The sequence below is a fragment of the Perissodus microlepis genome, chromosome 17, assembly GCF_051167445.1.
Source record: "Perissodus microlepis isolate ML-2025 ecotype Zambia chromosome 17, ASM5116744v1, whole genome shotgun sequence".
NCBI lineage: Eukaryota > Metazoa > Chordata > Actinopteri > Cichliformes > Cichlidae > Perissodus > Perissodus microlepis.
This window is the reverse complement of record NC_140477.1, coordinates 156,725-169,499: the sequence shown is the minus strand read 5'-3', so window position 1 is coordinate 169,499 and position 12,775 is coordinate 156,725. Positions and strand designations below refer to the sequence as shown.

General features: G+C 43.1%; 1 protein-coding gene across 1 annotated transcript in view; it reads right to left on the bottom strand.

Annotated features, from left to right (window-relative positions):
• cog5 (component of oligomeric golgi complex 5) overlaps positions 1-12,775 on the bottom strand; it is a 61,370-nt gene extending 48,595 nt beyond the window's left edge. The window contains exons 1-5 of the mRNA XM_084910591.1: positions 12,704-12,775; positions 12,222-12,361; positions 10,672-10,729; positions 10,146-10,200; positions 2,058-2,127 (exon numbers count right to left, since the gene is read on the bottom strand). Coding sequence (XP_084766717.1) covers positions 2,058-2,127; positions 10,146-10,200; positions 10,672-10,729; positions 12,222-12,361; positions 12,704-12,749 — 369 coding nt within the window. The 5' untranslated portion in view covers positions 12,750-12,775. The remainder of the gene's footprint in view (positions 1-2,057; positions 2,128-10,145; positions 10,201-10,671; positions 10,730-12,221; positions 12,362-12,703) is intronic.

The following is a 12,775-nucleotide window of genomic DNA, read 5'->3' as shown; positions in this document are numbered from 1 at the left end:
ACAGAGAGGACAGATGGTTTGAAAGAGGAGTGAAAGAAGCATCTATGTCCACTGTGAGCGACCATCTTTGAACAGAGGCGGGGGTTTACGACACCAACTCTCTGCCATCTATAATCCAGTTTTGAGATCCCTTCCCAGACGCCTTAACGCCCACTCACATCCTGGGCCATCTGACCTCAGGAATTCGCATGATAAGGTGGGGCTAGGTTTCACAATGAACACACCTGAAACTCTGGCTGATTGGGACCCACACCCAGTTTCACACCTTGGCTCAGGCGATTAGAGGATCATCAGGGGGTCCTTTTGTCCCTCTGTGGGGGGATACTCCCACTAGGTTTATATCTGGGACTCTCCACCATTTGACCTTAGAACTGAAGAAGCTTCTCGGATGAGAGGTGAAACGTCTTCAAGTAACTTAAAGAAGTCCAGACGCTTTTCTTTGCAAGCTCCTTTGACTACGATGACCTGGATGACTGAGAACCTTCACAGACATGTGTAGACTTATATTTAGACAGTTTTACTCATGTTTAATTATTTTTACTTATTACAGCCACAACTCTGCGATTGCAACGTCTCAAACCAGTAAATACGAGTCCTCCCAAATCACAAATTCACATATTCTGCGCCTTCACAACTTCTGCAACACTTCTTTTTCTTGGACTTTGTTGCTAATCTTGCACTTGTAGCTGGGGTAAGAAGTGGAGGTCCGTCAATCAGAAAGCAGGAGACCAAGCTCTCTCATCCCCGCTGATGTTGGATGCACAACCACAGAGCGCCACGGCAAGTTTTCCTTCCAAGCTGCGTTTCAGTGCATTAGCACTGCAATTAACGAGGAAGTCAACACAGGTGCAGAAATCCTTCGCATTTTGCTACATGTTTACCTTAATAGAGAAACGTGCTCAGCACAGGCACACACACCTGTCAGATGCTCAGTAAGCCAGCAAGCCTGTCTCCTGTCTGTGACACTGTGTGAATTGTGATCAATGGTTTATCACCGATGTGCTACAAACTATCTACTTATGTGAACCGTTGCTGAAGCACAATGATTCAAAGAACAGACAGCGTGGAGTCGGTATAATCAAAAAGTAGAATAGCAGATGGAGCTACTGTGACCTATTGGCTGCTCACGTCCAGTTTTGAAGGCTGGAGATGAGTGCTTACATCATCTCCATCTTGGTTTTAAAAGAAAACTGGTTGTGATAAAGAAAAACGGATCTTAAATGGGAAACGTATCTGCGTACACTTTTCGGTCAGTCACTGGGGAAACCGTGAAAAAACTTCAACGACCAAAATAAACCATGAAAAGCACAGACAGTGGCAGCGCTGACACCGTTTAACACTGAACTTGGCTCTCAGACCAACAACAGCAGGGGCGCCCCACAGACCGGCTGCAGGACATCCTCTCTATACTGCCTCCATCTGACCACAGAGCTCACTGCGGGCAGACGGACGGGCCCTGGAGTGGAGCGGCATAATTCCACTTAACTGTGAAACTACACGCCGACTGGCCTGGACTTGTCATTGACAAGCCAATAGCCAATGAGTGTGCAGTTTAAAATGTTTTATACAGTCTATGCAAAGTATCAGACTTTGTAAAATGTCACCCTTTTACAAATAAAACTACTAAAATAAATCTGCTGAGAACTGTTTTGTTTAACCTTTGCACTCAGATGTTGTAGATGATACCACACTTTCTCACTGACAGCTGCTGAGTCTCATACTAGAAGCACAAAACAGCTGACATGCACAACACAGAGGCATCAGCCCCAGAGGGACTCCTGAAACACGCTGACCTTTTTACAGCTGTTGTTTCATCAATATTTAACCCTGATTTTCCTCGTCTGCACGAGCAGGAGGCGTGGAGCGCTGTGTTCTCACAGAGCTGCGCAAACAGCAGCTCGAGGTTCAGGCCAACAAAAGCCGACCTTCTCGTCTGCACCGTGGTCTCTCTGGGTTTTCAAAGGTTTTTCACTCAAACTGTCACGCAAAGAGTTGTCATCTATCATTTCAAATGACACTCAATCATTTATTCACAAATGACATGATATTCAACTTACCTGCAGCCTGGCGAGCTGAGTGATCCTGGCCACAATCTTGTTGTATGGCTCAACAATCTTTGTCCTTATCCTGGAAGGACATCAGTGTTAGATCAGACAGATAGAGCTGTACTGCAGCAAAAACTGTACTTGGAACAACCTGGAACAACCTGGAACCTCACACCAGCTTTTGGAATCTGCATACAGGCTGAGGTTTGTTACATTAGTCAAGGCGAGTTTCCATGTTTCATTACAATATGTGGCAATGCCGCACAGTCGACTGACTTTCAATACTAGTCATTGGTTCTCACGATTAAATAAACAGAATCCAATGATATCTAAAACATCAAAGAAAATCAAGTTCTCCTTCAATCAGCGCCTGACCACGTGCCTTCATCTGCCCGTCACAGCTGTTTCCTGCACAGTTTAGCTTGACGCTTCCTGGATGTAAGACTAACTTAAACCAATACAAAAAAAAAATCAAATGTCTGCCACTGCAGAAGATGAAGAGTTTGTCCCCCAGCACCTGTGGACTGTGTAATGATTGTGAACATCAACGCGAGCGTCTTGACTCGTTAAAGATGTAGCCAGGCGCCACCCTATGCCAGGAGGAAAGAATCACCCACTGTGATATCCGACTCCTTCTGGAGCAGCTAGTACCAAAGCACACAGTGTTTTTGCTTTCCCAAAGACTGACCCACCTTCACTTTGACCTCCTGTCTATGAGGGTCGGGTAAACTTTGAGCTGCTGACAACAGGAGCAAAATATACATTCTCAGTATCTTTAGCTCCCGTCTGTCCTGAAGAGAATCCCTCCATCTTTGCCCCTTTTTGTTGTTTTCCCTTGGGAATACTGCATCCCATCCACATATTCTGCAGTCAAACAGTAGCCTGATTTGCCCTGGTTTCTTGAATGGTAGATACCAAAACTTGGTAAATACTAGAGATGGCACGATACCACTTTTTTACGTCCGATACCGATATCAGAAATGTGGATATCTGCAGATACTGATATGAATCCGATATAATGTGTTTTTTAATCAATAAAACTGTTTTTTTTTTAATATCTTGCTGCATTTTGTATAAGTTCACACTCAAGTTAAAAAAAACAAAAAAAAACCCACTAAAGCTATTCTGTTATACCTGTATGCAAAAAATACACTGCACCCAAAATATTTCATAGTTCAGCAAAACTGATCAATCTAATAAGATAAGATAAGATAACCTTTATTAGTCCCACACGTGGGAAATTTGTTTTGTCACAGCAGGAAGTGGACAGTGCAAAAGTTATGAGGCAAAAATTAGGATACAATAAGAATAAATACAGTACACAACTGTACAGAATAGAATAGAATAAAATAAAATACTATATACAGTAGAATAAAATAAAATAAATATACAATAAGATAAAAATAGAATACAAATGCTATATACAACTGAGTAAAAATACAACGATGACAGAAAAGATTATTGCACTTAGTGTTATTGCACATGTGTGGATGTGTTTGATCAGTTAAAGTCTTTATTGTGGAGTCTGACAGCAGTGGGGAGGAAAGACCTGCGAAATCTCTCCGTCCCACACCGTGGGTGCCGCAGTCTCCCACTGAAGGAGCTGCTCAGTGCTGTCACAGTCTGCTGCATGGGGTGGGAGATGTTGTCCAACAGTGATGACAGCTTAGCCACCATTCTCCTGTCACTCACCACCTCCACTGGGTCCAGAGGGCATCCTAGAACAGAGCTGGCCCTTCGGATCAGCCTGTTCAGTCTCTTCCTGTCCCCGGCAGAGATGCTGCCGCCCCAGCAGACCACACCATAAAAGATAGCAGAAGCCACCACAGAGTCATAGAAGGTCTTCAGGAGTGGGCCCTCCACTCCAAACGACCTGAGTCTCCGCAGCAGGTACAGCCTGCTCTGCCCTTTCCTGTAGAGGGCGTCTGAGTTATGAGTCCAGTCCAGTCTGTTGTTCAGATGAACACCAAGGTACCTGTAGCTGTCCACAGCCTCAATGTCCATACCTTGGATGTTCAGTGGTTGCAGTGGAGGATGCTTGTGCCTGCGGAAGTCTACCACCAGCTCCTTGGTTTTACTGGCGTTGATCTGGAGGTAGTTCAGCTGGCACCAGTCCACAAAGTCTTGGGTCAGTCCTCTGTACTCCTTGTCGTCCCCATCAGTGATGAGGCCGACTATTGCAGAGTCATCAGAGAACTTCTGCAGGAAGCACTGGGTGGAGTTGTGGGAGAAGTCTGCAGTGTAGATGGTGAAGAGGAACGGAGCCAGAACCGTTCCCTGTGGGGCCCCCGTACTGCAGACGACCCTGTCCGACACACAGCCCTGAGTCCTCACATACTGTGGTCGGTCGGTGAGGTAGTCCAAAATCCAGGTAGTGAGGTGATGGTCCACTCCAGAGTTCACCAGCTTGTCCTTTAGAACCGAGGGAAGAATAGTGTTGAAGGCACTGGAGAAATCAAAGAACATGATTCTCACAGTGCTTCCAGCGGTCTCCAGGTGAGCGAGGGAACGATGTAGGAGGTGAATGACGGCATCATCCGCTCCAATGCCAGGCTGGTAGGCAAACTGAAGTGGGTCCAGTGATGAGCTTATTAGGCGCCGAAGCTGAGCCAGGACCAACCGCTCCAGGGTCTTCATCAGGTGGGATGTCAGAGCCACCGGCCTGTAGCTGTTGAGGTCCTTGGGGCGTGAAGTCTTTGGCACTGGTACAACACAGGAGGTTTTCAAAGCTGTGGGACTCTTCCCAGGCTCAGGTTGAAGAGGTGCTCCATCACCCCACACACTTAAACCTGCACCATCCTCCCTATTCTGGTATTTTAAAGAGTAAGCAACCTAACCAATAGGGCTCTAAAACTCCCAGCAAAAAAAAAACAAAAAACTAAATAGGGAACCACCCTCCACCCTCCACCTCATGATGCTTAATCAACGTAATCAACTTTAATTTGATGCAGTGTGGAAAAAAAATGCACAGAAATAAATTATTTTTCAAGAATAATTAAATAGATTCAACATCTTTCTTCAACAGAATTGCAGACTGCACAGATGGTTCCCAAAGGAAAAAGTACTATAGCTTACTAGGGTATATTAGACTTAACAGTTACTATATACAGTAATGGACTTCTATACATTTTACATCAGATTAAAACTTTGGGTGTAAGATTCAGATAATTATTTATTAAAAGCTCGACATTTTAAATGAGAATAAGAAAGAAAAGTATGTCTTTGTGCCCCCTTTTTCCTGTTGATGCCCTATCGGCCCCCCTGGCTAAACTTTGCTAGATCCGCCCCTGCACAGTTACCAGCCATCAGCTGCGTAGAAAAAGATCCTGGTGTAGAAAGTAATATTAAATAAATTCTAACAACAGCTTATCAAGCTTAAACGTGCTGCTGTTGTTCAGCTGCTGGTTTCCTCTTTCTGGTGCAAAGTGGGACAAAAACAAAGAAGAGAGACGATCAGCTGATCATTGATCAGTTTCATGATTGAAGTAGCAGCAGGAGAGAGAGAGAGAGAGGCCGTCGCTCCATATATCGGTTGTTAAGCTTAACGTGGGAATGCTTTACAAACATTCAGAGATAAACTTACACACTTGCTTTACTTCTCTCTGGGATCACTTCAGAGATGAAATGCTGGTTTGGTAGCGAGGCTACAAATGCACACAGCCGCTCTATCACGTGAGCACACTGCTCCGACGTGCTACGGTTATGAGCCGAGTTACACCGTGTCGCAAGTTCTGTGAGGTGCTTTTTTGATATTTAATGGATCGGATTACATTTTTTATTTCCCTCCGATATCCGATCCAGTAATTTAGGTCAGTATCGGACCGATACTGATACGTGATATCACATCGGTCCATCTCTAGTAGATACCCCTGTTTGTTATCATGTTCCAGAGGAGGATCAGCATGAGCACTGCTGACGATCCTTTCCATGCACATAGTGGTCTTTTTTCTTTGGTTTCTTTTCAAAGCACATCCAAGAGATGTGAGACACACGCTTGTTCTCGGTTTTTAGACAGACGCTGTTTTGGTGTTCATGATGTGAAGAAAAAGCTCATCTTTAACTGACGGTGCCCGTCTGTTATCCTCTGCGGCATGACCAAAGCTCTGGTAGCCAATGTTATCCTGAACTGGCTTTCCAGAAGGCCTGTTTGCTGAGCTGGACGGTCTCCAGAATTCTGGTCTTCAATAGGTTCACAGTAGGTTTGTGGGCAAATGTCTCCTACCCATCAGAAGTCCAGGCATTGGGCATATTGTGCATGGGGTGAGGTCAAGAGGTAGTATTTTGGCAGCAGCGGCTTTGAGATGAGGCTGATGAGTAGCGGCCTCTGGTGTGGGAATTTCCTTTCTATTATTGGGAATCGAGCTAAACTCGTTGGTAGTCCAAGGGATACACAACCATCTACAGCTTGTATTATGAAGCCAATGGCCCTTCTTCCACACACATTTTCTTTTTTTAAGGACTTCCTCTGGGACACACACTGACTAAACACAGCTTTGAACTTTGCCTTCCCCACAGTCCTCTGTGCAGCTGGATGTTGTAATAGGAGAGTTCTTCCTGGTTTGCTCCACACCTTGCGCCTCCTCTGAAATCCAAGACCGTCGTGTCATCCATGGAGGTGGACCGTTAGGAAGAGCCGGCATGCAAAGAGCACTCAGAACAGCGCATTACAGTGTTGCAATCCCTAGCTTTGTGGTTCATAGACATGCAGCATTTTTAATAAATGGAATGCTTTTTGAAGAAACTTTTAAAGAGTGTGGTTTCTTATGAACGGGACAATCCTTGTGTGGATCCATACCAGGCTTCATGGCTACAGTCTCAGTCTTACTACAGAGTGTCAGAGAGAGTCAGGGGTGTCATGTTGGAGCTCTGAAGGGAAAAGTTTGGGTCCGTTTTCATTTCTGTGTGATAATTAACAAAATGAAAGAATGAGAATAATGGCTAATGAACAAAGTGCTCGTTTGTATCTAGTCCCCTGAGTCAAGTTCTTAAGTGTCTTCAACACTTATTGAGCACTTTTAAGGACATTTCGTATCACTGCTATGCAGATGATATTCAGTTATATACAGTGGGGCAAAAAAGTATTTAGTCAGCCACCGATTGTGCAAGTTCCCCCACCTAAAATGATGACAGAGGTCAGTAATTTGCACCAGAGGTACACTTCAACTGTGAGAGACAGAATGTGGAAAAAAAAAAATCCATGAATCCACATGGTAGGATTTGTAAAGAATTTATTCGTAAATCAGGGTGGAAAATAAGTATTTGGTCAATAACAAAAATACAACTCAATACTTTGTAACATAACCTTTGTTGGCAATAACAGAGGTCAAACGTTTACTATAGGTCTTTCCCAGGTTTGCACACACAGTAGCTGGTATTTTGGCCCATTCCTCCATGCAGATCTTCTCGAGAGCAGTGATGTTTTGGGGCTGTCGCCGAGCAACACGGACTTTCAACTCCCGCCACAGATTTTCTATGGGGTTGAGGTCTGGAGACTGGCTAGGCCACTCCAGGACTTTCAAATGCTTCTTACGGAGCCACTCCTTTGTTGCCCGGGCGGTGTGTTTTGGATCATTGTCATGTTGGAAGACCCAGCCTCGTTTCATCTTCAAAGTTCTCACTGATGGAAGGAGGTTTTGGCTCAAAATCTCACGATACATGGCCCCATTCATTCTGTCCTTAACACGGATCAGTCGTCCTGTCCCCTTGGCAGAAAAACAGCCCCATAGCATGATGTTTCCACCCCCATGCTTCACAGTAGGTATGGTGTTCTTGGGATGCAACTCAGTATTCTTCTTCCTCCGAACACGACGAGTTGAGTTTATACCAAAAAGTTCTACTTTGGTTTCATCTGACCACATGACATTCTCCCAATCCTCTGCTGTATCATCCATGTGCTCTCTGGCAAACTTCAGACGGGCCTGGACATGCACTGGCTTCAGCAGCGGAACACGTCTGGCACTGCGGGATTTGATTCCCTGCCGTTGTAGTGTGTTACTGATGGTGGCCTTTGTTACTGTGGTCCCAGCTCTCTGCAGGTCATTCACCAGGTCCCCCCGTGTGGTTCTGGGATCTTTGCTCACCGTTCTCATGATCATTTTGACCCCACGGGATGAGATCTTGCGTGGAGCCCCAGATCGAGGGAGATTATCAGTGGTCTTGTATGTCTTCCATTTTCTGATGATTGCTCCCACAGTTGATTTTTTCACACCAAGCTGTTTGCCTATTGTAGATTCACTCTTCCCAGTCTGGTGTAGGTCTACAATACTTTTCCTGGTGTCCTTCGAAAGCTCTTTGGTCTTGGCCATGGCGGAGTTTGGAGTCTGACTGTTTGAGGCTGTGGACAGGTGTCTTTTATACAGATGATGAGTTCAAACAGGTGCCATTCATACAGGTAACGGGTGGGGGACAGAAAAGCTTCTTACAGAAGACGTTACAGGTCTGTGAGAGCCAGAGATTTTCCTTGTTTGAGGTGACCAAATACTTATTTTCCACCCTGATTTACGAATAAATTCTTTACAAATCCTACCATGTGGATTCATGGATTTTTTTTTCACATCCTGTCTCTCACAGTTGAAGTGTACCTCTGGTGCAAATTACTGACCTCTGTCATCATTTTAAGTGGGGGAACTTGCACAATCGGTGGCTGACTAAATACTTTTTTGCCCCACTGTATCTCCTTTAAGCCCCATGATGTTTCCAAGCTACAGATTTTGCATAAGTGCATAGACTCCATTAGATGTTGGATGGCTGGAAACTTTCTTCAACTAAATGAGGAGAAGACTGAAGTTCTTGTTTGTGCTCCTACCTAGTGTTATGGAAAACTTGGGTCCACTTGCTACATTTGCCAAACCGTCAAACAGGAACCTTGGTGTTACCATTGACTCAGCTCTGACTTTGGACGCTCATGTAAAATCTCTGGTTCGCTCCTGTTTTTATCACTTGAGAAACATTGCTAAGCTGAGTCCTATTGTATCGCGCTCCGAATTAGAAATTGTCATTCATGCATTTGTTTCATCTCGTCTGGACTATTGTAATTCTTTGTTTACTTGTTTATGTAAAGCCTCTTTGGAGCATCTGCAAGTTGTTCAGAACGCTGCTGCAAAGCTTCTGACCAAGTCCTCCAAGACCTCCCATGTCACACCCCTGCTGATCCAGCTGCACTGGCTCCCCGTTAAATTCAGACTCCAGTTTAAGGTTTTGACCTTGACTTTCAGGGCTCTGCATGGACAAGCACCAACATATATAAGTGAACTTTTACATCCATACATTCCCAGCAGGTCCCTGAGGTCATGTGACCAGGGCTTGCTTGCTGTCCAACACACGAGGCTGAAAACAAAAGGCGACAAAGCTTTTGTAACTGTGGCCCCCAGATTGTGGAACTCTCTCCCTTTGAGCCTGAGATCTGTGGACTCAGTGGTCGCTTTTAAAAAACAGCTAAAAACTCATCTTTTTAAACTTGCTTTTGGTGGATTTTTATTTTTAGGTTTTAGCTTCTGTGAAGCACTTTGTGATTTTTATCTTGAAAGGTGCTATATAAATAAAGTTTTACTTACTTACTGTCATGACACAGCAGGGAATAAAGGAAGGCCGGGGACCACGACTTCACTTTTACCATCGTCACTGTCTGTAGCAGCTTCTGGCACCTTTGCTGCAGCTAGAGCAGCTTCAGTTTTGCCTCCTTCATTAAGCGCATTAAGAGTTGCATCAATGCCAGCTCTTTCAACCTCCGAGTCTATTTGGCATCTGCTCTGGTGGGAGCCGATTTTGCTTCTACTGGCTTAGAATGACATCGACTTTGCAGCCTCACCTTTAGAATTGATGCTTGACATGTTTCCAGCTCACAAGGACCTAGAGTGTATCCGGTCCACTGTGATGCTCTGGACGTTTATTCTTTTCACTCTATTGATCTCACCACTACACTTTTTTAGTTCATTGTTTTTTTTGTTAACAGACCACACTAGATGCCCAGTTACAGAAATCTAAAGGCAGTAAAAGGAAAACAGTGGGTGAATGTGAAGAACTAAGCCAAACATGTCTACATATTTCATGTTAACATCAACAGTATATAGACTGGCTACAGTCAGAGGCAAACACATTTACCTGTCAACAGCTGCCTGTAGAGCACTAATCCTTGTCTGCATCATCTGAAGGACGCCTGAAAACAACATCATAATTTTACTCCTTCAGGATATTTTGAACTTGGAGCTACTTTGTTACCAGACTTATTTCAAGCAATGTTCAATCTCTCTTTTGGTAAACTGCAGGAACTGCAAGCATCTGAAAAGCCCATTAAGAATGTACTCCTTTAGTACTTCTGCAAATGTTACCCATCCATCCTCTTAATGATCAAAGTTCAGGTTCATTTGAAAAGTATAAGTTTAATATTAAAGCAGATGTGGTTTTACGGTGTAATAAAAGTAATTAATTCCTTCCTAAGTACCAGCAGTTCTAAAAATAGCCACCGTTCACAGCTGATCAAATGTTGACTGTAGTTGAACTAATCAAAGCATGGCATTTGTTCAGCATAGTGATTCACACGATGAAGCCTAAAACTGCTAAAAATCAATTTGTCTGTAAAAGAAGATATGAATTTATGAGAGTAGCTTGTGGAAAAGTGGCAATTTACCTTCCAGAGACTCTATCCCAGTAGCCTGAGCAAGTAAGTCTTCATGTCTGGCCACAACCTGGAAAATATAAACATAAATATAAGAAGACTGCACATGTTATGGTAACTGTTTGTGCTTTATATGACATATTAATGTTTGATTTAAGTTGCTTTTAGTCACATTTTATATATTCACATTGTTATTTTCAGAGATGAGCAGTAACGCGTTGTTACTGTAATCCGATTACTTTCTTCAAGTGACGAGTAAAGTAAGGGATTACTACTGCAAAAAAAGGTAATTAGATTACCGTTACTTTCCCGTAAGCACGCTGCGTTACTGCGTTACTAAAACCGTGATTTTTTTTGTGAGGGTCTCATGACAGCGACGTAAGCGAGTGCGACGTTTGTGGCAACAGCTGTGTGCAGATCAACAAAGGATAATATATCGAGAGCGGGAGAGAGTATGAGCGTGCAGCGTTTAAAGCGTGGAAGTACTGACCTTACTTTGAGTTTGATTCCGCAAAAACTGACAAAAACATTAGCGTCCGCTGTTCACTGCGTGGGAAGAAAACTTCTTTTTACAGCGAAAAAAACCCTAAACTTCCAAGCAAGCACCGAGTAGCTACCACGTAATGGGAAATTCACAGAGAAACTCTTCAACTGACCGCTACAACACACCTGCACAAGGGCAAACATCCGCCTGCTATACAGGTGAAAATAGAGCAACAGGACCGCTGAGACTTTGATTTTATTTATTTTCTGCTGTGTTTTACTTGCATCTATTTGAAAGACTGAGTGTAAACAGAAAAAATATTTTATTTTATGTGCTGGAATGTGCAGAAAATAGGTTTAAATGTTAAACAAATTTCTTCCAGTCAGAGAATGGTGCAGATAATTTAATGTTTGCTTGATGCATAAAGTTAAAAGATTAAAACTAATAAAACAAGTTTTAAAAAGAGACTTTTCCATTTGATTACATTTTGTATGACGGATTAGGCAGAAAGTAGAATTGGGCTGAACAATCTATCACTTTATCACCTATTCAGGTTGTAAATCATGTTTTTTTAAAAAGTAACCAAGTAACTAATTACTTTTGAAAATAAGTAATCAGTAAAGTAAAGGGACTACTTTTTTGGGGAAGTAATCAGTAATTAGTTACTGATTACTTTTTTCAAGTAACTTGACCAACACTGGTTATTTGATTCTAACTTTCAGCACTTCTAAAGTGGCTAAAATTTCAGTGGACTACCTTAGTGTTGGTATTTGTTGTTAAAACAATAATAGTAACTTTTTAATGGCTTAAATTTTGTTGTGACGTCCAGCATCTTGCCCAAAAATACTTTGGCAATCATGTTTTGCATTCGTCAACACATCCTACAGGTCAACTCAGGATAGATCCAGCGCTCGTCCTGAGCTGTCACACTGATACAGACATTTAAACTTACACTGGGTTCATCTATTTGGATCTGCTTAGTTTTCTCACAGTAATTTGGGAATGCTGGTTATTACTGAAAGTTTATAAATTAGTGCATTCTGAGGGAAACAGTGGCCCAGGTGTGCTGGATTTGTACCTGGGTGTGTAGCTCCTTGTCCAGCTGACTGATGCCTTGTGCCAGCTTGGCCAGCTGTTCAGCGATTACAGCATGGTGAATGGCCTGAGCGGTGTATGTCTTCACATCAAAGTCCTTTACTAGGAAATCAGCATAACACTCTGCAAACACAGCAGTCAGTTTTCAAGCCATTAACTCTCCCAGTCTCACATATTAGACAGCGAGCACATAATCAGACACGTCACTGTCTAATTATACAATTAGCGACTTGATGGGTACCAAATGTAGTTTCTACTTTTTTTTGTCACAAATACTAATTTAGCCAAATGAATTGTACAAACAATGCAAACCAGGTTATTAATGTTAATGTCGCTTCTTCACTGGCTAAAGAATTTTTTACAGTCCTGCGAGACTCTCGCAGCTTTTGATAAAATGCCTTCAAACTATCGACGATCGTATTTAAAGTCGATGCACCAATTCTGTCATGATAAAACTCATTTTACCATCCTTCAAAAGTGAATTCGTGGAAGCTTCTCTACCGTCCTCCATCTTGACAGTTCCGTGTGTGACGTAAA